This window comes from Notothenia rossii (genome assembly GCF_949606895.1).
Source record: "Notothenia rossii genome assembly, chromosome: 6".
Lineage (NCBI taxonomy): Eukaryota > Metazoa > Chordata > Actinopteri > Perciformes > Nototheniidae > Notothenia > Notothenia rossii.
The window spans coordinates 35,020,419-35,046,626 of record NC_136909.1 but is presented as its reverse complement, the minus strand read 5'-3'; the positions used below and the strand labels follow the sequence as shown (position 1 = coordinate 35,046,626).

The window sequence follows — 26,208 nt, the reverse complement described above, 5'->3', positions numbered from 1 at the left end:
GGAGTTGAACTCTGACGTCACTGTCGAGCCGTTAGTGGCCGACTCCGCCTACTAAGGGCTTCTCGGCAACTCTGCAGAATCCTATGGGTGACGTCACGGACCCTACGTCCATTTATATATACAGTCTATGGGGGTACCCCAATGCCCCATTCTTGGGCCAATTTTATTTTCCCTGTACCTGCTCCCCCTGGTCGCCGTCATTAACAAATATGGTGTCTCATTTCATTTTTATCCAGATGACTCGCAAATCTACATGCCCCTCAAAATAAATGACCCAAACACTCAGCAATGTCTGTCTGACTGTCTGCAGGACATCAGAGCCTGGATGGCCTTGAACTTTTTTAAATTCAATGAAAAAAAGAAAGGTGATAATATTTGGACCCAGTGGTGGCCCCAATGCCCCGCCTGTGCTGGATTCTCTTGTCCCATATGTGGAACCCATTATCACAAACCTGGGTGTACGGATTGATCTGTGACGTTTGGATACTACTTGGACCCCAAAGCAGAGACTGACAAAAATAAAGTTTCAACGTGTTTAATAAACAAAGGTAGTCCAAGGCAGGTACGGACAACAGGGAGCTGGCTGGCCGTAGTAAGTCCAAAAAACGAAGCTGCGGGAAAACGTTCGCGACAAAAACTAAAAAAGAACTCCTAAACAAATTGCGAAGTGAAACAACAACAGACTCCGGGCTGCAGAAAGGCACTCCGGACCGCGGAACAGCATGTAATTCTCTGGCAGAGAAGGGAGGTGAGGGCCAGGCTCTTACAGAGCAGGTTGATCATGTGAGTGAGGACAGGTGTGCCTCATCTGCAGCCAGGAGTAAACCAGCCACGCCCCCCTGTCACACACCAGCCCTGCAGAGACGGAAAGACAGAGTAGTGAGGAGTAAAAGGAGCAAACAAGTAAAACACAACAACAAAAAACCCCAAGCAAAACATAACATGATCGTGATTTTAAACTAGACAAACAGATCAATTCTGTGGTCAAATCCAGCTTCTTTCAGCTAAGACTTTTAGCAAAGTAATACATTGTTTTATATCCACTAAACTGGATTACTGCAATGCTCTGTACATTGGAGTAAGCAAGGCTTCCCTGTCACGCCTACAGCTGGTCCAGAATGCTGCTGCACGCCTCCTTAAAAGGGCAGGCAGGCGTGAACATATTACGCCTGTACTCGCCTCTTTACATTGGCTACCAGTCAGTTTTAGAATACATTTTTAAATGTTACTTTTCGCATACAAAGCCCTAAACGGTTTAGCCCCACCGTACCTGGCAGATCTTTTAAAACCATACACACCGACACCGTCACTGAGGTCGGCTAACAGATTACTTCTGGTAGTCCCAAAATCAAGGCTAAAGCAGAAAGGAGACAGAGCCTTTGCTGTTGCAGCTCCAAAGTTATGGAATGAATTGCCCCTCCAGGTTAGACTTGCTCCAACTCTGCCTGTTTTTAAATCTCGTTTAAAAACCAACTTATTTTCCCTTGCATTTAAAGACCAGGTGACACTTGTGCTTTTACATTTGGGTTTTTATCTTACTAGTGTTTTGTATTGTTTGTACGTCATGTAGGAGAGTTCTCATTCATTACACTCCGCTCGATGTCTCGCTATGGGATGCGCCTCATCGCGGAGCAAACAGAAGCATCAATCTCATTACGCCAATCCTGATTGGCTGGTGATCTTGACGTCAGCGTCAGGGAATCCATCCACCCTATAAGTAGCTTGTGCCACGTCGCAGCATCATTCAAACACCTCTTCTCGCTTCAGAGCACATCTCGACATATCAGTAGCCGGGCTAGCTTAACAGTCCACAGACTGAACCCAAAGCTAACTTTCGGTCGACGGGCGCTCGCCAGCTACTTTTCTGCTTCGCAAGAAGACTGTTAATACTAACACACCAGTTAGTATTGCAATCTACCTCGCCGTTTCTTTCTTACCTACCAGGCGGAGCTCTGCGAGGACCTGTCGAGCAAACCTGGGCCGGCCGTGTGGGAAGAGATCGCAGCGATCACGGACATTTGCCTCCGTGTGCCACGCTGTGCAGTCCAGGCCATGGGCAAAGTCATGGGCATAATGGTGGTACAGGAGAGAGCCAGGTGGCTCAACCTGACCAACCTCCCAGACCGGGAAAAGGAGGATGTTCTCGACATGCCTATCGTTCCCGAGGGTATTTTCGGCTCCGCTTTAGTCTCGATGCAGCGGAGGTGTGAGTCGAAAAAGAAGGAAGACGAGGCCCTCCACCTCTGTCTCCCCCAAATGGTCCAGCCGCTACCTGCGACGGTCTCGCGGCAGTCCTTCACCCAAGTTGCCTCACGTCCTGCCCGGTTCAAGGTACCGAGGCAGCAGAGGCCACAGCCCGCCCCGAGTCCCCAGCCCAGGCAGGAGACGAGGACGAGCTGGCCGAGAAAATCTCCGGTTTCGGCAGCAGCCGTTCAGGCACAGCTGACTCAGATTTTCAGTCACCAGTCGAGGAAGAAGAAGCGGGCGGCCTGACTGCCTCCTCTCCTCTGTGACAGAGCTGGAAGTTCCCTGTTCCCCAGCTCCAGATGTGTTTTCGGGGTGCAACCAGGCCCCCATCTTCCCGCCGCCTCGAGTGATGCCGCAACGCCATCCTCAAGTTCGCACCAGAAGGGAAACGGACTTAATACCAGAGACAGCGAGTACTGCTATCTGCCTAAGTCACAAAAACACATGTCACAAATACCGTTGTTTTCTAATAAACCAATTTTCACTGTCGCATCCAGGCTTCAAGCCGAGGGCGCAGTCCAAAAAAATGAAAAGAAAAACAATAAAAACAATAAACAGTCTGTCACCTGTCCCTCTTTTGAGAGCAGCTACGGCCTCTCTCAAAAGGCGGATAATAGATGGGTCTGTGAAGGCACCACCGCCACGCGCATGCGCAGTGTCGGCTGGGGTTATCAACCTTGGGTAACGCCGTGTTCAGACGCTAGAGGGCCCCATAACACAACAAATAGAGACTCAGAGGGAAAGAGACGTGACATCTCCGCTTGCTTTAAGGAACGAAAGGTGGAAGATGCTCACAGCTTCTGCTTGCGTTTTCAGTAACAGTGACAGTAACACGGGGCTACAGGCTCCAATTCGCTGTCATCCCCCCTCGCTTCTAGGGCATTCTGTATTCACAAGCCCGGGGAGAGTCAGCCCATATTCTGGAGCAAGAGATTCTCTCGCTACTGGAAAAGAAGGCTATATCTATAATACCCGCCGAACAGAGTCAGAGTGGCTTTTATTCCAAGTATTTCCTCGTTCCCAAATGGGGAGGGAACGGAATTCGGCTGGATTTGAGAGCTCTGAACAACGATCTCAAAAGATACAAATTCAGAATGCTCACTCACACATCTCTGCTACGTCTCGTGTGACAAAACGACTGGTTCACATCAGTCGATCTGAAAGATGCGTATTTCCACATCCCAGTATATTACCCACACAGGAAATATCTGAGGTTCGCATTTCAGGGTGTCTGTTAAGAGCACAGAGTACTTCCCTTTGGTCTGTCTCTCAGTCCAAGAGTGTTTGTGCGATGTACGGAAGCCGCGATAGCCCCGTTAAGACAACAGGGTATTCGCCTGGCAACCTACCTGGACGACTGGCTGCTTCTCGCACAGTCGGAACAGGAGGCTATTACGCAGACAAATATCCTCGTAAAACACCTGCTCGACCTGGGTTTCATAATAAACACAGAAAAGAGCATGTTGTCCCCAGCCCAGACTGTATTATTCCTGGGTCTACACCTGTACTCAGTGCCCTTTACAGCCCGCCTGTCAGCGGAAAGAGTGAAAGCTTTCAGAGCTTGTCTCGCTCATTTCCGGCTGCGCAAATATCTTCTCTTCAGATCATGTCTGTGATTACTGGGGCTCATGGTGTCAGCCATCCTGGTGGTATGACTGGGACGCTTACACATGAGGGAGTTTCAGCGCTGGGTAGCCGCCCTCAGACTAAACCCCACGCGTCATGGCGCGCGGAGAGTGATGGTCACTGTGAAATGCGTAATGGCACTGCGCCACTGGCTGCACCCAAATTTTCTAGTACGGGGCGTGCCTATGGGTGCTGTCATATCGCGGAAGGTGGTCACCACCGACGCATGACTGACGGGCTGGGGAGGTATTTACGAAGGACGACCTGTGAGGGGTCTCTGGAGCAGAGACCTCCAACGGTCGCACATAAATTACCTGGAGCTTTTAGAGGTGTTCCTCACCCTGAAACGATTTCTGCCTTTTCTCAGAGGACACCATGTCCTCGTGAGGACAGACAATATGACCACAATATCGTATATAAACCGTCAAGGGGGTTTGCGTTCTCTCCAGTTACACATGCTGGCATGCAAACTGATCTTGTGGAGCTGCGGTCGTCTCCTCTCTCTGAGAGCGACGCACGTACCAGGAGTGATGAACCTCGGGGCAGACCTGCTGTCCAGAGGTGTACCACTGTATGCAGACTGGACTCTACTTCCAATGGTTGTGAGTCAGCTGTGGGTGCGTTACGGCCGAGCCGCGGTAGATCTGTTCGCATCAAAAGAAAATGCTCATTGTCAGCTGTTCTTTTCAATGCGCGATCTAAACGCACCGTTAGGCGTGAACGCGCTCACGCACGTTTGGCCTCCGGTCCTCCTGTACGCATTCCCACCCCTGGCTCTGATACCCCCAACTCTGGCCAGAGTGAGAGAACAACGCCACACACTGATCCTGATAGCTCCACACTGGCCAGCAATGTACTGGCTGGCGGAGATATATCAGCTGTTGTGCGGGCAGCCGTGGCAGCTCCCGCTACGCAGGGACATACTGTCTCAGGCGGGGGGGGGGGACCTTTCACCCACACCCGGAGCGCCTGGCCCTATGGGCCTGGCCCGTGAGTGGTACAATCTGAATACAGTGGGTCTCCCGCAGAAGGTGAAAAACACTATTCAGAGTGCAAGAGCTTCCTCCACCAGGTCTCTCTATGACTGTAAGTGGATGGTGTTTGAGGAATGGTGCCTTCAAAAAAGGGCACACCTCTTTTCAATGTCCTGTTGGGGTGATTTTATCATTTCTACAGGACCTAATTGATAAACACAGAGCTTTTTCTACGATCAAAGTATACCTGGCTGCTATTGCTGCATGCCATGTGGGCTTTGAGGGAAAGACGGCTAGCCAACATCCCTTGGTCTGCCCTTTTATGAAGGGAGCTCGCAGGCTCCTCCCTGTTTCCAGGTCAATGGTGCCCTTATGGGATTTGACAGTGGTTTTAGATAGGCTCACTCAAACCCCATTTGAACCCCTGGAAGGAGCTGACATGAAGCACCTGTCGCTGAAGACAGTGCTGTTACTGGCCCTGGCATCCACCAAGCGAGTCAGTGATATTCATGCGCTCTCTGTACATCCTTCGTGCACTCAGTTTGCCCCGGGGCAAACGAGAGTGTTGCTGAAGCCCAACCCTGCCTTTATACCTAAGGTGGTTGGTTCATGTACCCCAATTGACATTGAGGCATTTCCTCCGCCGCTGTGTTCCTCCGGGGAACAGCGGCCGAATTTTCTGTGTCCAGTTCGTGCTTTACACACCTATATGGACAGGTCAAAAGAGTTTCGTTGTAGTGACCAACTCTTCATATCCTGGGCTAACCCTCAGAAGGGCAAGCCCGTTACCAAGCAACCGCTCTCCCACTGGATTGTGAAAGCGATTGCTTTGGCCTATGCGAGTCAGGGTTTGCAGGCACCTACGGGTCTGCATGCTCATTCGACTCGTGGTCTGGCTACATCCTGGGCTCTGTTCAAGGGTTTTTCCATCCAAGACATTTGTGCAGCGGTGAGCTGGTCCTCGCCGCTCACTTTTGTCCGCTTTTACAGGCTAGACGTCTCTGCTCCTAGTGTGGCCCGAGCAGTGCTGGGTCCCGTGTTGAGTCAGAGCTCTACCTGTTAAGTTCTGGTTGGTTTGGTGATTTTCGAGATAAGCTTGTCTGGCAATACGGGAGCTTCAATATCCCATAGTGAGACATCGAACGGAGTGTTATGAATGAGAACTATAGGTTACTTACGTAACCCCAGTTCTCAGAGTAACATGTAGTGAGATGTCTCACCAGACACCTTGCTAAGGTGAAGCGAGAAGAGGTGCATATTTTGAATGACTCTGCGACGTGGCGCAAGCTACTTATAGGGTAGGTGGATTCCCTGACGCTGACGTCAAGATCACCGGCCAATCAGGATTGGCGTAATGAGATTGATACTTCTGTTTACTCCGCGATGAGGCGCATCCCATAGTGAGACATCTCACTACATGTTACTCTGAGAACTGGGGTAACCTATAGTTTCTCAGTCTGTGGCTTCTGATCTGGTTTCATTGTCTCGTGTTTTACATTTGTTTCATGTCCTGTCTGTTTTTTATGTATTTATGCTATTTTTATACAGTTGTTGATGTAGAGAATTTTGTTCAACTCTGTTGTTTTTAAATGTGCTATAGAAATAAAATGGATTGGATTGGATGTTAGAGAAAGAAATCCACTAAAAGTTACAATATATCACATTTTATTGAGAAACTTTTTTGAAACATAAATCTACTTTTTATACATGGTCATACTAAAATAAACTTTAAATCCAACTTATTATAAAATATAAACACATCTTGAAAACATAATTTAGGGACATTATCCTCAGGCACCTTACAGTCTTACGGTTGAAACAAAACGAACAATTGTACATTTCACTCAATAGATAATAAAAAAGAAATAAAAAGATTCATTCACAAATGTATTTAGACCGCATTCACCACAAATGAGAGGACAAATATCAAGAACTGTACATTTAGCTACTGATGATTCACTGGCATGATGAGGGGATGATTCCTCAAAGATCTTAAAGATAAGATCTTCTCAAACGGTTTGATCTACTAAAGTACGAGAATGAAGCCAAATGGAAATGATTCTGCCGTCTTCTGCCCTCAGTTAAGAGTCGGCCCTTTTCGTTTGTCAGCAGCCTTTTCCCCCAGTCCACTCCTCTCTACACCTGCAGAAAGAAAGAATTTAAAATCAAACTCTTTGTAAAAAAAGGTGCAATATGCCTTCACAGAGGTGCAATCATTATGTTTAAAGTTCAGCGAGAGAATATAGAATGTACCTGATTAGTGATTTCTTTGATGTTTCTGATTCAGCTGTCTAATGTAACTCTTCACCCAGGCTTTATCGTTGGGATGGGGGACGCAGAGGGTTTTTCCAACTTTTGAAACAAACCTGAAAAAGCAGATAAGAGACACAGAGGTGAGAACACTAAATAGAATGCTGAAAAAAACACACAAAATAGGAGAAACCAGCTCCTGTATAATCACAGGGCATCTCATCAAATTACTTCATTTTGCCACTAACTGCATACAAATATTTTACATACACAGTAGCGCTGATGGAGCATCCTTGTCCAGCATCCTGAATGGTGTAGCTTTGGAGGATTTGGAGCGGCAAACGCTTCTCAGCAACCTTGATACAGCAGTCTTGGGCAATCTGGGCTGGAAGAACACAGATAAACAAATTCATCAGGAGAGCACATGTGCATTAAATTAAGGAAAGTGTCCATAGACCTGGGGCTTTATCAATTGAACCTAAGTTACAGGAGAGTACAGCAGGTGAACAGACATGCTCCTTACAGTCACTGTCAAAGTATTCTGAAATACAAATCTATTTTACTGCTAATGCAAAGAATGTGTCTTACCTGATGCAAACCCAACGCAGATGACACCCAGCAAGAGGAGAAGTGCAATTTGAGAGGCCATGTCTCTGTTTCTTCGCAGGTCTGAGCTCAGGTTGGTTCTTCAGGGAGTCTCTTCAGGAGTGCAGAGGTGTTTCTGTGAGGAGGAGAGCTACAGGTGTATTTATACAAGTGTGTGGCGAAAGTGAAAGTGTGATTGGTGGTCGATGACGGGAAACGGGAGAAAGTTGGCAACAGACTTGCACATGCATGGCCAATTTCCTCTACACTCCTCTCTCTTTTGTTTCTTGCCAGAATTTTCCAACGTGTCTTTTCAGATGCTGCCCTGAGGCAGATCTTTATCAGGTCATTTCTATTCCATGAGAAATACCTTCCATGCTTCATGCAACCCAGACATGCGTTATAGTTATAGACATATAGACAATTCATTCATAAGCACAATCATAAATCAGCAAATACTGTATATTTTCAATTTGACTTTTTTTGCAATCCAGCAAACATTCCTGTGTTTTCCTTTAACATGTCCTCTTAGCAGGGAAAAAGACCTTCACATTTGAAGTACAGTACATAAATACTGAATTGGCCAAATTGGGGCCCAATGCGAAAAGTTGTCATGTCATTTTTTTTTTTATTCTCTGTTGTATGTCATGCAACATGATGGTCGGTTAAGTTCTGTTTGTCTTGAAATGCCCTGCCAGGATTATTAATAAAATAAAAAATGATTATTCAATATATATATATATATATATATATATATATACAGGACTGTCTCAGAAAATTAGAATATTGTGATAAAGTTCTTTATTTTCTGTAATGCAATTAAAAAAACAAAAATGTCATACATTCTGGATTCATTACAAATCAACTGAAATATTGCAAGCCTTTTATTATTTTAATATTGCTGATTATGGCATACAGCTTAAGAAAACTCAAAAATCCTATCTCAAAAAATTAGAATAGTTCCTCAGACCAAGTAAAAAAAAAAGATTTATAACAGCAAAACACAATCAAACATTTGAAAATGTCCATTAATGCACTCAGTACTTGGTTGGGAATCCTTTTGCACGGATTACTGCATCAATGCGGCGTGGCATGGAGGCAATCAGCCTGTGGCATTGCTGAGGTGTTATGGATGCCCAGGATGCTTCAATAGCGGCCTTTAGCTCATTAGCATTGTTGGGTCTGGTGTCTTTCAGCTTCTTCTTCACAATACCCCACATATTCTCTATGGGGTTCAGGTCAGGGAAATTTGCAGGCCAATCGAGGACAGTAATGCCATGGTCAGTACACCAGTTACTGGTGGTTTTGGCACTGTGGGCAGGTGCCAGATCATGCTGGAAAATGAATTCCTCATCTCCATAGAGCTTTTCAGCAGACGGAAGCATGTAGTGCTCTAAAATCTCTTGGTACACAGCTGCATTTACTCTGGGCTTGATGAAACACAGTGGACCAACACCAGCAGCTGACATGGCTCCCCAAACCATCGCTGACTGTGGGAACTTCACACTGGATTTCAAGCAACTTGGATTTTGCTCCTCTCCAGCCTTTCTCCAGACTCTGGCGCCTTGACTTCCAAATGAAATACAAAACTTGCTTTCGTCTGAAAAGAGGACTTTGGACCACTGTGCAACTGTCCAGTGCTTCTTTTCCTTAGCCCAAGTCAGACGCCTCTTCCGTTGTCTTGAGTTCAGAAGTGGCTTGACCATGGGAATACGGCTATTGTAGCCCATTTCCCGGACACGTCTGTGAACAGTGACTTTTGATACCTGGACTCCAGCTTCAGTCCACTGTCTTTGAAGCTCCCCCAAATTCTGGAAGCGACTCTTCTTCACAATGCTGTTAAGGCTGCGGTCATCTCTCTTGGTTGTGCAGCGTTTCCTGCCACATTTCCCCCTTCCAACAGACTTTTTGTGGATATGCTTTGAAACTGCACTCTGTGAACAGCTTGCTCTTTGAGAAATTTCTTTTTGTGTCTTACCCTCCTGATGGAGGGTGTCAATGACGGTCCTCTGGACAGCAGTCAGATCAGCAGTCTTCCCCATACTTGTGATTTAGTTTACTGAACCAAGCTGAGTGTTTTTCAAGGCTCAGGAAACCCTTGCAGGTGTTTCGAGTTAATTAGACGATTCAAGTGATTCGTTGAACACCCTACTAGTATACTTTTTCATGATATTCTAATATTTAGAGATAGGATATTTGAGTTTTCTTAAGCTGTATGCCATAATCAGCAATATTAAAATAATAAAAGGCTTGCAATATTTCAGTTGATTTGTAATGAATCCAGAATGTATGACATTTTTTTTTTTTAAATTGCATTACAGAAAATAAAGAACTTTATCACAATATTCAAATTTTCTGAGACAGTCCTGTATATATATATATATATATATATATAATACTAGCCTGAGGCTTGCTAGTACAGACCTCGTTTTTGTTATCTGTCCTATTAGTACATCTAAAGAGAGGGATACAGTTTAATTGAAGTGTAAGTAAGTTGATAGTAAACTGTAAACCAAGATAACCGACCTTTATCTTTATATGTCTTTATCTTGTCTCTTCAGTTATAATTCCACATTTGATTTCAAAATTGTGACAGTGCGGTTTGGGGATTTTTCATTAGATGCGTTCAGTAAGCACCATTTATGCTTGTCTGTGTGGGTGTTTTTGCATGTGTGAGCATGAGCATGCATCCAAATACTGAATACAATCTCTAAGTGTGGGAGTTTTTGAGGAAAATATTTGTTCCTGCCAGAGGCGTAGATTTTGTAGAGTGATGCAACTGAGGACATTTTGAGGCATGTGTGGATAAACTTGTTGGACAGGATGTTTTGACCATTAATTTGTTTTGATTTATTACCAGTTATTGTCTATTCCCACTGCTTAGGCAACACATGATATCCATTTATTAAAGGAGTGGTTAAAAACTAGAGGAACCACAAACTTTGTCCAGCAACTTTAATGTTTTGGTTTTCTCTCACTGTTTTTAAAGCGTTTTCAAATATTATAGTCATCAGAGATTACTCAAAATTGGTAAAGCGATATTTCCACTGTTTATTTCAGACTATTAAGCAGCTAAGAACTCAATACAATTCATTTTATCTTGTAACCTATAAGATGTCAAAGTGACACTACAGATTCTGCATTCATATGATGGCATCTATTTATAAAGTTTGGTGTAAACCAAAAACAAAATAAATAGGGGATGAATATTGGGCATTTGTTAGTGGACAGAAACAGGACCCCGAATGAATACTAATGTGGCTAAGTATCTGCAGGTTATAAAGGGGGGAGAACATGTTTTCAACAGAAGCAGTACATCTTGGAGTTCTCATTATGTAAAATTATTTATTTGCAAACGGGGTGGTGATTATGTTTACCACTTATAATTTGACTTTTTAACATGCTCATTGGGATTTTTACTGTGCTTAATATTTTTGCCACGTTTAAAGGCCAGTGTGAGTTCATGGTTTTGGTCAATGTATCCACTGTGTTCATGGGGAAGTGAAATTGAATGCCAGACAAATGGCTCAAAGTTCAAATAGCCTCTGTTATGCTTATTTCAAAGAACAAAGGAGTTGTTTATTTTCATAGTGGCCCAGCATATTGCATAATTTGTGTGGAAAACAGTGAGAACGTGAGCTACAAAATACAAACCTTCCTAACCACTAGAGGTTCATATTGTAAATACTAAGGAGAGATTAAATTGCACATCCTAAAGTAAATTGAAAATCAAGCAATAATTTCAAAGATGCTCTGACTGGCAGAAGCTCTTACGCACTTTAGTATCAAATGCTGGGATCACCACTATACAGGCGGTGTAATAAGGACATGGATATTAAGATAACATGGGGGGCCAGATGGTTTGTTACAAAGAGCCATCTGAAAAATCAAGTCATTGGAAACTAAGCAGGGCAGGCACTTTAAAAAAGACTTGGCAGCCGCATATAACTGATTCTATGCAGCATTTAGGCTAATCTCAGAAAGAGCTGCAATTGGCGTTTTTTACAAAAACCAATGCCAACCTGATTGGTCCAAACCATGGTCAAGTTTGTATAACTTGAAGCATATCAAGCTTTGATGTAATTTTTCAAAGGCTTACCTCAATTTTCCTGCTAGATCGAGGGTCACCATCGAGCCATCAACCTTTCCTAAACCTAACCCTAAGCCCTAACTGTAACCATTCCCATCTAGGAAAGGAATGTTTTTCAGCTAGTGGGTTACCATTTATCAATCATCCTCGTGCTTTTTGCACATAAATTGAGTTGTGGCCAACAAAAAAATTGTTTCTGCTTGCAAAGTTTCACTGCAGCACTACCATGAACTCAGACACTTTAGTTTTTGGGAAACTGACCCCTCTCCGACTGAAGTGTAATCACGTTGTTAGACCACTGGTTATGGTTTACTCTCGACCTATTCAGATAGGCCGATGGTGTACAGTTGGTTTATCAGAGCTTGATTGCTGAAAACAGGAGCCTGATGTGCTGCTGGGAAAATACTAAAGCACGTAAATGCTGAACCACACATAAAATAAAACCGAAATAGTATGTCAAAGGACAAAAGGTTGCATAGAGCCGCAGTCTTGGTATTCAACCAAAAAGTGACCTCCAAGTCAAACACAAAAATCACAATACTCTTCTTTGTGGCATGATCTAAGCATTTACTGCTCACACCCTGAGGACAACCACTCCTCTACTTGCACAGTCAACCTCCTCAATTCTCACATTGGAGTGCAAACAAGTCCGGGGAACCACGTGATTTTCAGGAAACAGGGAAAGTCTGAAATACATTTGTTATAAAAAGGAAGCAGGCAAGAAGAAATCGAAACTCAACTGAGCTAACGGAGCATGGTATAGTGAGAGTGTAACTGCAGTTGTAATTGTAAAGTATGTGCAGAGACTTGATTTAGTGTTGTTTAACAGCTGCACTGCTGGTAGCACTACACCCCTGCAGAGCTGAATGTTCATTAAAGAGGCGTTTTATGCTACTGGGTGTTTTCCCTTTCTTGAAGTGTGTCATATAGGTTTTTGTGCATGTCAAGGCTAAAATCCCAAAGTTCCTCGATCGGACTCCTTTTTTTACTTCAGTAACATAATGACATCACTATGTAACACTTGTGTTTCTATTGGCTTGCGCTCAAACACATTGTTCGTGATGTGCTAACGGTGGGACATATCTAAGCAGTTGACCAATCATAACCAACCAGCTTTATGAACCCCTTCAGTCTGGATTTCGTCCTCACCACAGTACAGAAACTGCACTCGTCAAAGTCCTCAATGACCTCCTCACCTCTGCTGACACTGGTTCCCTCAATATTCTCATCCTCCTCGACCTGAGTGCAGCCTTCGATACCGTGAGCCACAACATCCTGCTCACCCGACTCAGGGACATTGGTATTGAAGGTATTGCACTCAGATGGCTCCAGTCCTACATCACTGAACGATCCCACTTCATCTCCCTCCCCAACCACTCCTCTGCCACAGCTTCAGTCACCCAAGGCGTTCCTCAAGGATCAGTACTTGGCCCCCTCCTCTTCATCATTTACATCCTGCCCCTCGGTCAGATACTCCGCCACTTCAACCTGGACTTCAACTGCTAGGCTGATGACACTCAGATCTACCTCAGCACCAAATCCCTCCATAACCCACCCCTTACCCACATCGATTCCTGTCTGACAGCTATTAAAACTTGGATGCAACATAACCTCCTCAAACTGAACAGCAACAAAACAGAACTCCTCCTAATTGGCTCCAAATCCACCCTCAGCAAGGTCACTAACATAACACTCACCATCGATGGCACCATTGTTTCCCCCTCCAATCAGGCACGCAACCTTGGTGTAATCTTTGACCCCACCCTCTCCTTCGAACCTCACATCCGCGAAACAGTCAAAACCTCATTTTTCCACCTCCGAAATATTGCAAAAATCCTACCCTCTCTCACCCGCCCCGCAGTCGAAAGACTAATCCATGCCTTCATTTCCTCCCGCCTTGACTACTGCAACTCACTTCTTTACGGCATCAGCACTACATCCCTCAACAGACTCCAACGGGTTCAAAATGCAGCTGCAAGTCTCCTCACGCATACCAAATCATGGCATCACATCACCCTAGTCCTCAAAGACCTCCACTGGCTTCCTGTCTCCCATCGCATCAACTACAAAATTCTGGTCCTCACCTACAAAGCACTCTACCATTTGGCCCCCCCTTATCTCACAAACCTTCTCACTCTTTAAGAACCCCCACGGTCCCTCAGATCCACCGCAGCCGGACTCCTATCCATTCCCACATCCATACTCTGCAGCTTTGGGGACAGAGTCTTCTCAGTGGCAGCTCCTAGGCTCTGGAATTCCCTCCCCCAAGATCTCCGTGATTCTGAGTCCCTCACAGTCTTTCAGTCCCGCCTCAAAACACATCTTTTCAACTCTGTCTACCCATAAGCCCCCCCACCTCTCAATCAACTTCCTCTTGACTGCCTTTTTATTTTTTTATTTTACTATACTTACTTGTTTGCCTGTCCTTGTTTGTCTACCATCCCTCATATTGTAAAGCGTCTTTGAGTTGTGAAAAGCGCTATATAAATAAAATGCATTATTATTATTATAACAGAGCCGGTCAGCTAACCAATCAGAGCAGACCTTGATCTCGTTTCTGAGAGGGTGTTAAAGGGGACCTATTGCTCATTTTCAGGTTTCATAATTGTATTTTCTGCTTACATACTTTAATATTCAAAAAGGTATTTATTTATCTCATACTGTGTGTTCTGCAGCACCTCTTTTCACCCTCTGTCTGAAACCAGAGCCCAGTCTGCTGTCATTGGTCATCTGGCCAGCTCTGTTGTGATTAATCTGTTGCTGCGGTCCTCTGTCCTGGATCGCGAGCCCTGGATCTTGAGTCGTGGCTGTGGTCTGTGGCTGTGGTCTGTGGCTGTGGTCTGTGGCTGTGGATGGATATACTCTTGGATTCATCTTCCTATTATACACACATGCATTTCCAAACATTTGGACTACCTATGTTGCAAATGTTTTATCTTTTCAATTTACACACGGAATCTATTGCACGTCTGTCCGTCCTGGGAGAGGGATCCCTCCTCTGTTGCTCTCCCTGAGGTTTCTCCCATTTTCCCCTTTAAACTGTGGGTTTTCTCCGGAATCTTTTCCTTGTACGATGTGAGGATCTAAGGACAGAGGGTGTCGTATTGACATACTGATATTCTGTTCAAACTGTGAAGTCCACTGAGACAAATGTAACATTTGTGATATTGGGCTATATAAATAAACATTGATTGATTGAATCAACAGCATAGAGATGTTCTGCCCCTTAGCCTATCACGTACAATGTGTTGGAGTGCTAGCCAATAGAATCGCGAGTGTTATGTTGTGATGTCATTATGGCACCGAAGTAAACAAAGGAGTCCAATGGAGGTGTTTCAGATGGGGGACCGTGGTCAGAGATGAACTCCCTCTGGAGGGAACTTTGGAATTTTAGGCTTTGCAGACCATTTACATAACACACTACAGGAAAGGGCCCCTTTAAAATGCATATCAGAATGGTATGAAGATCTGTCCTGCTGACATGTATTAATCAGGAATTTGGGGGAATTCAGGGGCAGTGGAAAAGTCATCAACATTGTGTACATGAAAACTGAACGGCATGCGGGATGTACTTCTGGGATAAAGCAGAACTGCAGGGCACACTTAGAGTGAAAGTAGATTATATCTAGTTATGTGAAATATGTAGCTTGAAATGAAACTCTCCATGTTTAACTCTCTTTTTCTTTGAAATGTGTTCAACCTTTTCTGATGCGTTAAGGAATGTGTTCAAACTCTGATTCTCTAACGTCTTTGTTGTCTGCTGACGAGAAATCCACCTATTCAAAGCACTTTGCAATAAGACCTTTGTCAATTATTGGCACTGGCACGAGATTTACAAAAGACAGTTGTAGCATCTTCAATAGAGTGCCATGGCAAACTCCTAAAGTTTCGTTTTCTGTCATTGTTTATCAATGTAGCACACTTACAGTAAGCTTCATGCTGGGGCTTGTTTTAGAGGTTTGTCGAGCGGCAAGTGGCACCTGGTGCCGTTTACGGTAGCATTGTTGTATCTTTTTTGTGTTTACTCAATCGTCTCCAGTGTGGGAAATTACCTGCAATCTCAAGCTAAATAGTTGTTGGAACCAGCACATTCAGTCCTGACTATTTGTTGTGTACTTCCTTGAGAATATGTTTCCTGCCTGGCATCTTGGACTTGTTCTCACATAAATGTGCTTTATTGTTGTTCGTTACTGCATATTATTCATCTAACTGCTAAACCTTATGGTTATCTCCTCACTACTCATTTACTTAGGGAGGTTAAACCTGTATAGTAGGTCATTTAAATAGAAAGGGTGTTGGGCTGGACATGAGTAGAATGATACAAAATTAGCCCCCTGTGCGCGGACATGCAGAGGCTCCACCACCTCTCCTACATATATATATATATTATATATTACATTACATTACATTACATGTTACTTGTTAGAAGCTTTTATCCAAAGCAACTTACATACTCAATACTGTGGACAATCCCCACAGGAGCAATTTGGGGTGAAGTGTCTCAGGGACACAATGACATGCTGACTGCAGTGGGGTTTGAACCTGTGATATATTTAAGCAATAGCTCACAACAGGCCGTGGTATATGCTCATTATATCACAGCTAAGGGGCGTGGTTCGGCCCGACGGTACAAATTATACAGTATCAATTATATTTATATTGTGAAAAAACTGAGTAAATATGTGTATATCGCGAAGTGGCATTTCGTTTTTGTATACACGGGATTGGTATTCCACAAAAACGATATTACAGTTGCGTACATATCGCGATAAAAAAGTCCCCGGTAAGATATTTATCGCGATCGTAAATATATATACAGAGTAAATATGTGTATATCGCGAAGTGGCATTTCGTTTTTGTATACACGGGATTGGTATTCCACAAAAACGATATTACAGTTGCGTACATATCGCGATAAAAAAGTCCCCGGTAAGATATTTATCGCGATATTGAAAAATAAAGGAAAAAATATGAATTTTTGTACCGCATTTTAGTAGGATAGTAGGCCTAGTATTTTAAATTGTCAACAATATATTAATCAGACCCTGCAATATAATTTTCACTTTAGTTTTTCAAAGTAACTCAACTCTAACTCACTCACTCAGCATCATCAAGGTTATCTTTTAGGAATATGAGCATGTCCACATTTCCAGGTAGAAGCTGGGATGTTTGGGCGTTTACAATATCCCCTGCTGTGGAAAAAACTCTCTTGCTTGGTACTGATGTTTACGGAGCCCTGGAGGGTTCATAGAGAGAAAAATAAATAAAACGTGGCCACGTTTTACTTTCTCGTTCGTACAAGATACCTTCTCGTGCGCACGCTTTATTAATTTGTGCGCACAAGTTAATAAAGCGTGCGCACGAGTTAATAAAGGCTGCGCACGAGTTAATAAAGCGTGCGCATGAGTTAAAAAAGCGTGGCCTCGTTTTATTTAAATTGAGGCCACGCTTTAATAAAGTGTGGTTAGTTTTATGAAGAATAATTCCGGTCGCCAGGGCTTGTGTGTGTGTGTGGGGGGGGGGGGGGGGGGGGGGGGGGGCCATTTGTTTATGATAGTATCATTCGTTCCGGTGAACTCCGGCAGGACTATAGCACATCGAGATTAAGATCAAACGAATTTCTTTCACTTGGGAATAAACATATAACTATGGAGAACCAGATTTGTGTAAATTGCTGTTCGTGGTAATTTGAAAACAAATCACACACACACACACACACACACACACACACACACACACACACACACACACACACACACACACACACACACACACACACACACACACACACACACACACACACACACACACACACACACACACACACACACACACACACACACACACACACACACACACACACACACACGACAGGACATCTTCATAAAAAGAGGGGGGATACTCTGGTAGTTAGATGTGTGTATAGGTGTGTGTGGTTAAACGTAGCAGACTCAATCTCTATTCAGCTGTTCTAATGAAGGCAAACGCAGTGAAGTAAACAGTAAAAGGCACAGCTCTTTGCAGCTGGTGCTGCTCTTCTCAGATTCTGCTGACTTACACGTTACTGCCTCCAGTGCCCTGTACGACGAAGCCAGTTCAACAGACCCTGGAAATGTTTGATTTACCCGGCTTAACTAACCCTAACAAACGCGATGTCGCTAAGCGGTCCTACGAAGCTGGTCATCAACTCAGTAAATCAACCAGGGTTTCTCTGTCCGGCTGAGAGCGCAGCGTCATACTTCATGAATGGATAGTGTAAATAGCAAATCCTGCTTAGTAGTACAGGCCACTGGTCCCGCAGAGATTTCATAAAGTGAATGAGGTTTTCCTTCTATAAAACAGCTGTGGGCAGCATACTGTGAGTCACGGACAGGAATCCCTCAATTTAAATAAAACGAGGCGTCGTGCGCACGCTTTATTAACTCGTGTGCACACTTTATTAACTTGTGCGAACGAGAAAGTAAAATGTGGCCACGTTTTATTTATTTTTCTCTCTATGAACCCTCCAGGGCTCGTATATGTTGCTGGGACAGAGAGATCTGCTTTGGCCATGGGTGACAGCAGTGGGTTACTGTGCATTGTCTCTCCACCACTTCAAAAAGAATACAGTTTTTGCCAAGAAGGTGAGGCTTATTGACAGGGCGAGATATAAATATACTGTTGGTACTTGTCAATGTCTCTAGGTATGTACATGTAGCCCTGTAAATACGATGTCATTTTTTGCTGTTGTTTTATGTTCGTGTTGTAAACTACTTGCTGCCATGTTGGACAGGTCTCCCTTGAAAAAGAGATCGATGATCTCAATGGGACCATCTGGTTAAATAAAGTTTTTTTTTTTTAAATCACTCCTAGCTCCCTTATTACTTATCCTAGTTGCACATCCAACACAACGTTTATGATTGTAAAGACACAGAATCTAACGGTGCCCACCTCAACACTGAAAGATACAAAACTTGCGACGTTATCATCAAAAACGTACATCAAAACATGTGGCGCTAAGTCTACAACGCTAACATGGCTTACCTTGGTTTTGTCTGGTCAAAACTGGTCTTCAATGGCATTAAAACGATAAAAACGATGCTGTAGTTAATCCATAGGTTAATCCAATGTGACTGTGTCCCCTTTTAAATGTTCTGATAATCTATAAGCAATAAAACTGCAATTCCGTTTTCAAATATCAGACAGCTCTACGCTCTGTAGAAAGATTGAATGCGCAAAGACGCAACCTTTGTTTTAACATGAGTGTGTGCGGGACGATTTCCCTTCGATTCTATTGGCTCTAATGGTCAGAAAGAGATGTCACATGTCAAAATCGAAGAAGGGGGGCCAGAGATGAGGAAAATCCACCCAAATGGCCCCAGAAGAGTTTTTTTTTTGCTAAATCTGTCTAAAAAGGTCAAATATCACTTGTTTTGCATCAATCTTGATACAGGGTACTTATTATATGTTTATTATATGTTAGTCTACTAACCCATCATCCAAGGTTAGTTTTCACTATAAGTACAACACATCTTTTGGACGGACACTATAATTTACAGTTTTCAATGTTCAATCTGAATTTCCTTTAAAATAAAAAACATCTATATTGAATCTGACTTTTCTACATTCAACTCACAGGTTTATCATTACTTTGAGAAAAAATATTATAAATCAAACTCTTTTAGAAGGAAAGATATGGTAATTTGTTCTGGTAATGTCATTTTCGAGCCTGAAACCTGAAAAACAGGCTTGGGGCTTAAGAGGTTTTAAAAAAAAAATTGAAAAAAAAAATCGCGGTAGATTTTGTCAGTGTCACAACGGTATTGATACATTTATTTACCGTGATATCGCGATATTCGATATATCGTTACATCCCTATATTACAGTGTATTTTATATAAACTTATGAATGTGTTCAATGTCTTTATTTCAATGTAAAGAAGGGCGAAAATACACAACATTCAAACAATTGTTTAAGTCAAATACAGTAAATGTTCACTTTTTACCCTATTTAGATTCAAGTTGATGAAAAAAATTGAAACTATGTCAACTTAAAGTAAAATATGGTTAAAATATATTTACTTGGCTAGATCTGGTAGCCAAGTAAAATAAAAAAATAAAAAATAAAAAAATGCTGTAGCCTAACGGTTTTATTGATTTTCTATATACATAGGAAGTGAGCAATAGAAACTTAAGGCAGACTATTATTTCTTGGAATGAACAACAATGGATGAGCTCTTTCCCAACTGCCAAAATAAGGTCGATTTTCAAGTCCGATATGCATGATATGATTTGATAATTGTATCCTCCATGATGGAAACTATCCAGGCCAAACCCTAAACAACACAATAGATTCAGCTGATGATTATACTGTAGACTCAAGAGGATTGCAAAATGTCTGGAGTCACTATTTTCCAATCACCTGTAGAGGGTCAGGATGCTCTCTATGGTGCACCTGTAGAATGTCAGGATCCTCTCTATGGTGCACCTGTAGAATGTCAGGATGCTCTCTATGGTGCACCTGTAGAAGGTCAGGATGCTCTCTATGGTGCACCTGTAGAAGGTCAGGATCCTCTCTATGGTGCACCTGTAGAAGGTCAGGACGCTCTCTATGGTGCACCTGTAGAAGATCAGGATCCTCTCTATGGTGCACCTGTAGAAGGTTAGGATGCTCTCTATGGAGCACCTGTAGAAGGTCAGGATGCTCTCTATGGAGCACCTGTAGAAGGTCAGGATGCTCTCTATGGTGCACCTGTAGAAGGTCAGGATGCTCTCTATGGTGCACCTGTAGAAGTTGCAGAGTATCCTGGTTCAGGCAGAGCTTGCTTTATTCATGCTTCACTAATAGTTGCTGATGTGACATCCAGTCATTTACGTATACAGGTATAGCTCAACACTTTTTCTCTCTGTTGATAAGATCTCGTCCAGTTTTTGGTATATTTGAATGTCATTGAAGCGTACCAGTTCCGAGACATGGAAGTATAAATACACGCCTTAGTTGAACCCAGGCGATCTGGGTAAAGAAATTGATCTCATCCCTCCTTAACAACCAGCATCATGACAAATATTTGAAGTTCTTAACACATTGCTTATGGAAATGTTTGTCTATTTTAATATTTGTTGGATTAACTCTAGTGGATGCAGTTAGATGATATAAGGTCGTGTACTTTTAGAACTTACAGCTGCCTTTGACACTGTATTCTCATTTCTCGCCTGGAGCATTTTGTGGGAATCAGTGGTACTGCTCTGGACTGGTTTAAGTCGTATCTGTCTGAAAGAAGTTTTAATGTAAATCTTGATGAATTTACTTCCTCCTCTGCTCCTCTCCCGTACGGGGTACCCCAATGCCCCATTCTTGGGCCGATTTTATTTTCCCTGTACCTGCTCCCCCTGGGCGCTATCATTAAAAAAAATGGCGTCTCATTTCATTTTTATCCAGATGACTTGCAAATCTACATGCCCCTGAAAAATAAATGACCCAAACCCTCAGCAACGTCTGTTTGACTGTCTGCAGGACATCAGAGCCTGGATGGCCTTGAACTTTTTTTAATTCAATGAAAAAAAGACAGAGGTGATAATATTTGGACCCAGTGGTGGCCCCAATGCCCCGCCTGTGCTGGATTCTCTTGTCCCATATGTGGAACCCATTATCACAAACCTGGGCGTACGGATTGATCTTGATTTCAAACTAGACAAACAGATAAATTCGGTGGTCAAATCCAGCTTCTTTCAGCTAAGACTTTTAGCAAAGGTCAAGCCTTTCCTTTCTTTTAATGACTTTGAGAAAGTAATACATTGTTTTATATCCACTAAACTGGATTACTGCAATGCTCTGTACATTGGAGTAAGCAAGGCTTCCCTGTCACGCCTACAGCTGGTCCACAATGCTGCTGCACACCTCCTTACAAGGACAGGCAGGCGTGAACATATTACACCTGTCAACTTGTGATTTGGTTGGTTTTATTGACTCCTGCCTAAACTCGAAAATGGCTTGATTCACTCCAGAAGGACAACTCGAATTTGATTATTTTTTCTCTTTATTTAAGTGTGGTAGATTCCTTATTGCTTCATTCAGCCTCTTGTTGGCCTCATTCAGGTTAAAAACCTTTAAAACAAAACATTACTTTCATTCACTTTAGGTACATAAACATTTTCAACTAAAAACATGCCATCTTTTAACAAGCACTTTCATTTCTTAATTTACAATTCAATTGAACATTTAATCAAAAATAAATGCGTTTCAACAAAGTAAATTATATTTCAGCATCTTATATTTGAGCTTCTTTCATCAGGACTAGAAATTATAATACATCAAATCAAACATGGTTCAAACAGATTAATACATTTGCAAATATTCACCAGCAGCATCTTGGTTGAATCTTTGAGTCTCTTCTCCTCTCTCACAGGGAACTGTTTGTCCTCTGCTGAGAGTGTGTTCCCAGGTGTGTTGCATTTAACTCCTTAATTAGGAAGCTCACACTCTTCCTTTGAGCCACATTCTCAGTGAAATCACACCCTAGGCTCCCTGTCTCCACCTGCAGGACTGGAGCCAGATGTGAATTGCACTTCTCAAGCTCTGACAAAACACTCGCCTCTTTACATTGGCTACCAGTTAGTTTTAGAATACATTCTTAACTGTTACTGTTCGCATACAAAGCCCTAAACGGTTTAGCCCCACCGTACCTTGCAGATATTTTAAAACCATACACACCGACACGGTCACTGAGGTCTGCTGACAGATTACTTCTGGTAGTCCCAAAATCAAGGCTAAAGCAGCGAGGAGACAGAGCCTTTGCTGTTGCAGCTCCAAAGTTATGGAACTAATTGCCCCTCCAGGTTAGACTTGCTCCAACTCTGCCTGTTTTTAAATCTCGTTTAAAACCCCACTTATTTTCCCTTGCATTTACAGACCAGGTGACTCTTGTGCTTTTACATTTGGGTTTTTATCTTACTAGTGTTTTGTATTGTTTGTACGTCATGTAGGAGAGTTTCTCAGTCTATAGCTTCTGATCTGGTTTCATTGTCTCGTGTTTTACATTTGTTTCATGTCCTGTCTGTTTTTAATGTATTTATGCTATTTTTATAAAGTTGTTGACGTGCGGCATTTTGTTCAACTCTGTTGTTTTTAAATGTGCTATAGAAATAAAATGGATTGGATTGGATGTTAGAGAAAGAAATCCACTAAAAGTTACAGTATATCACATTTTATTGAGAAACATTTTTGAAACATACTGGTCATACTAAAATACACTTTAAATCCAACTTATTATAAAATATAAACACATCATGACAAACATAATTTAGGGACATTATCCTCAGGCACCTTACAGTCTTATGGTTGAAACAAAACGAACAATTGTACATTTCACTCAATAGATAATAAAAAAGAAATAAAAAGATTCATTCACAAATGTATTTAGACCGCATTCACCACAAATGAGAGGACAAATATCAAGAACTGTACATTTAGCTACTGATGATTCACTGGCATGATGAGGGGATGATTCCTCAAAGATCTTAAAGATAAGATCTTCTCAAACGGTTTGATCTACTAAAGTAGGAGACTGAAGCCAAATGGAAATGATTCTGCCGTCTTCTGCCCTCAGTTAAGAGTCGGCCATTTTCGTTTGTCAGCAGCCTTTTCCCCCAGTCCACTCCTCTCTACACCTGCAGAAAGAAAGAATTTAAAATCAAACTCTTTGTAAAAAAAGGTGCAATATGCCTTCACAGAGGTGCAATCATTATGTTTAAAGTTCAGCGAGAGAATATAGAATGTACCTGATTAGTGATTTCTTTGATGTTTCTGATTCAGCTGTCTAATGTAACTCTTCACCCAGGCTTTATCGTTGGGATGGGGGACGCAGAGGGTTTTTCCAACTTTTGAAACAAACCTGAAAAAGCAGATAAGAGACAGAGGTGAGAACACTAAACAGAATGCTGAAAAAAACACACAAAATAGGAGAAACCAGCTCCTGTAAAATCACAGGGCATCTCATCAAATTGCTTTATGTTGCCACTAAATGCATACAAATATTTTACATACACAGTAGCGCTGATGGAGCATCCTTGACCAGCATCCTGAATGGTGTAGCTTTGGAGGATTTGGAGCGGCAAACGCTTCTCAGCAACCTTGATACAGCAGTCTTGGGCAATCTGGGCTGGAAGAACACAGAGAAACAAATTCATCAGGAGAGCACATGTGCATTAAATTAAGGAAAGTGTCCATAGACCTGGGGCTTTATCAATTGAACCTAAGTTACAGGAGAGCAAAGCAGGTGAACAGACATGCTCCTTACAGTCACTGTCAAAGCATTCTGAAATACAAATCTATTTTACTGCTAATGCAAAGAAAGTGTCTTACCTGATGCAAACCCAACGCAGATGACACCCAGCAAGAGGAGAAGTGCAATTTGAGAGGCCATATCTCTGTTTCTTCGCAGGTCTGAGCTCAGGTTGGTTCTTCAGGGAGTCTCTTCAGGAGTGCAGAGGTGTTTCTGTGAGGAGGAGAGCTACAGGTGTATTTATACAAGTGTGTGGCGAAAGTGAAAGTGTGATTGGTGGTCGATGACGGGAAACGGGAGAAAGTTGGCAACAGACTTGCACATGCACGGCCAATTTCCTCTACACTCCTCTCTCTTTTGTTTCTTGCCAGAATTTTCCAACGTGTCTTTTCAGATGCTGCCCTGAGGCAGATCTTTATCAGGTCATTTCTATTCCATGAGAAATACCTTCCATGCTTCATGCAACCCAGACATGCGTTATAGTTATAGACATATTCAATTCATGAATAAGCACAATCATAAATCAGCAAATTTTCAATTTGACTTTTTTTGCAATCCAGCAAATTGCAAACATTCCTGTGTTTCCCTTTAACATGTCCTCTTAGCAGGGAAAAATACCTTCACAATTGAAGTACAGTACATAAATACTGAAATGGCTAAATTGGGGCCCTATGCGAAAAGTTGTCATGAGGTGACCTGTCCTTTTTTGTTTTTTTATTTCGTTTCCTTTGTTGTATGTCATGCAACATCATGGTCGGTTAAGTTCTGTTTGTCTTGAAATGCCCTGACAGGATTATTAATAAAATTAAAATAAAATGATTATTCAATATAGACTGAACAAAAATATAAACGCAACACTTCTGTTTATGCTCCCATTTTTCATGAGATGAACTCAAAGATCTAAAACATTTTCTAAGTACACAAAATAAACATTTTTCTCAAATATTGTTCACAAATCTGAAAAAATCTGTGATAGTGAGCACTTCTCCTTTGCCGAGATAATCCATCCCACCTCACAGGTGTGTCATATCAAGATACTGATTAGACAGCATGATTATTGCACAGGTGTGCCTTAGGCTGGCCACAATAAAAGGCCACTCTGAAACATGCATTTTTGCTTTATTGGGGGGGTCTGGGGGGGTCCGAAAACCAGTCAGTATCTGGTGTGAGGGTTAGGATTAGGGTTAGGGTTAGGGTTAGGGTAATGTTGTGAATCGAGTGGCCTGTGTTCATCGTCCATAACATACGCCTGCCCATACCATAACCCCACCACCACCATGGGCCACTTGATTCACAACATTACCCTAACCCTAACCCTGACCCTAACCTACAAACATTATTTGAAATAATAAACATCCTAAAAAGGTTCTTTGAACATCAGATCAAAACGTTTCTTTAAAACATTATTAGAACCTGTAGGTAACATTAGCCAAAGTTGTGAGAACGTTCCCCGCTAGCTGGGTGAGGCTTGCTAGTAGGCTACAGATTTAGTTTTTGTTATCTGTCCTAGAAGCACATCTAAAGATAGGGATACAGTTTAATTGAAGTGTAAGGAAGTGGATGGTAAACTGTAAAACAAGATAACCAACCTATATCTTAATATGTCTTTATCTTGCCTCTTCAGTTATAATCCCACATTTAATTTCAAATTGGTGACAGTGCGGTTTGGGGATTTTTCATTAGATGCGTTCAGTAAGCACCACTTATGCTTGTCTGTGTGGGTGTTTTTGCATGTGTGAGCATGCATCCAAATACTGAATACAATCTCTAAGTGTGGGAGTTTTTGAGGAAAAGGAGATCTTTTTTCCTGCCAGAGGCGTAGGTTTTGTAGAGAAATGCAACTGAGGACATTTTGAGGCATGTGTGGATAAACTTGTTGGACAGGATGTTTTGACCATTAATTTGTTATGATTTATTTCCAGTTATTGTCTATTCCCACTGCTTAGGCAACACATGATATCCATTTATTAAACAAGTGGTTCAAAACTATAGCAACCACAAACTTTGCCCAGCAACTTTAATGTTTTGGTTTTCTCTCACTGTTTTTAAACCGTTTTCAAATATTATAGTCATGAGAGATCACTCAAAATTTGTAAAATGATATTTCCACTGTTTATTTCAGACTATTTAGCAGCTAAGAACTCAATACAATTTCTTGTATCTTAAACCTATAACAT

At 42.4% G+C, this 26,208-nt stretch overlaps 2 protein-coding genes across 6 annotated transcripts; both read right to left on the bottom strand.

Moving 5' to 3' along the window:
* Window positions 1-6,495: 6,495 nt before the first annotated feature.
* On the bottom strand, window positions 6,496-22,221 carry LOC307043524 (C-C motif chemokine 21-like). Of its 5 annotated transcripts, none has more exons than XM_079688023.1 (5): window positions 22,110-22,221; window positions 7,686-7,833; window positions 7,368-7,482; window positions 7,101-7,213; window positions 6,496-6,989 (listed from the first exon to the last, which is right to left on the bottom strand). In XM_079688023.1, exons 2-4 carry the CDS (start codon window positions 7,744-7,746, stop codon window positions 7,105-7,107), a joined length of 285 nt encoding a protein of 94 aa, XP_079544149.1. In that variant the 5' UTR covers window positions 7,747-7,833; window positions 22,110-22,221; the 3' UTR covers window positions 6,496-6,989; window positions 7,101-7,104. The 5 variants fall into 5 exon arrangements, with proteins under 5 accessions (XP_079544149.1, XP_079544151.1, XP_079544153.1 ...); XM_079688025.1 differs by having other exon boundaries at window positions 7,686-7,818; window positions 22,110-22,187; XM_079688027.1 differs by lacking the exon at window positions 22,110-22,221 and adding an exon at window positions 18,796-18,814 and having other exon boundaries at window positions 7,686-7,818.
* Window positions 22,222-22,938: 717 nt separating this feature from the next.
* LOC307044859 (C-C motif chemokine 21-like) lies at window positions 22,939-24,270 on the bottom strand. The gene is made up of 4 exons (XM_079690277.1): window positions 24,112-24,270; window positions 23,794-23,908; window positions 23,529-23,641; window positions 22,939-23,417 (listed from the first exon to the last, which is right to left on the bottom strand). Exons 1-3 carry the CDS (start codon window positions 24,170-24,172, stop codon window positions 23,533-23,535), a joined length of 285 nt encoding a protein of 94 aa, XP_079546403.1. The 5' UTR covers window positions 24,173-24,270; the 3' UTR covers window positions 22,939-23,417; window positions 23,529-23,532.
* Between the last annotated feature and the right edge of the window lie 1,938 nt (window positions 24,271-26,208).

Coding starts and splice junctions, on each gene's coding strand:
- LOC307043524 (XM_079688023.1), bottom strand. CDS start 7,746: ATGGCCTCTCAAATTGCACTTCTCCTCTTGCTGGGTGTCATCTGCGTT. Junction 7,483..7,685: donor CTGCGTTGGGTTTGCATCAG/GTAAGACACATT, acceptor GTGTTCTTCCAG/CCCAGATTGCCCAAGACTGC. Junction 7,214..7,367: donor TGCTCCATCAGCGCTACTGT/GTATGTAAAATA, acceptor CTGCTTTTTCAG/GTTTGTTTCAAAAGTTGGAA.
- LOC307044859 (XM_079690277.1), bottom strand. CDS start 24,172: ATGGCCTCTCAAATTGCACTTCTCCTCTTGCTGGGTGTCATCTGCGTT. Junction 23,909..24,111: donor CTGCGTTGGGTTTGCATCAG/GTAAGACACTTT, acceptor GTGTTCTTCCAG/CCCAGATTGCCCAAGACTGC. Junction 23,642..23,793: donor TGCTCCATCAGCGCTACTGT/GTATGTAAAATA, acceptor CTGCTTTTTCAG/GTTTGTTTCAAAAGTTGGAA.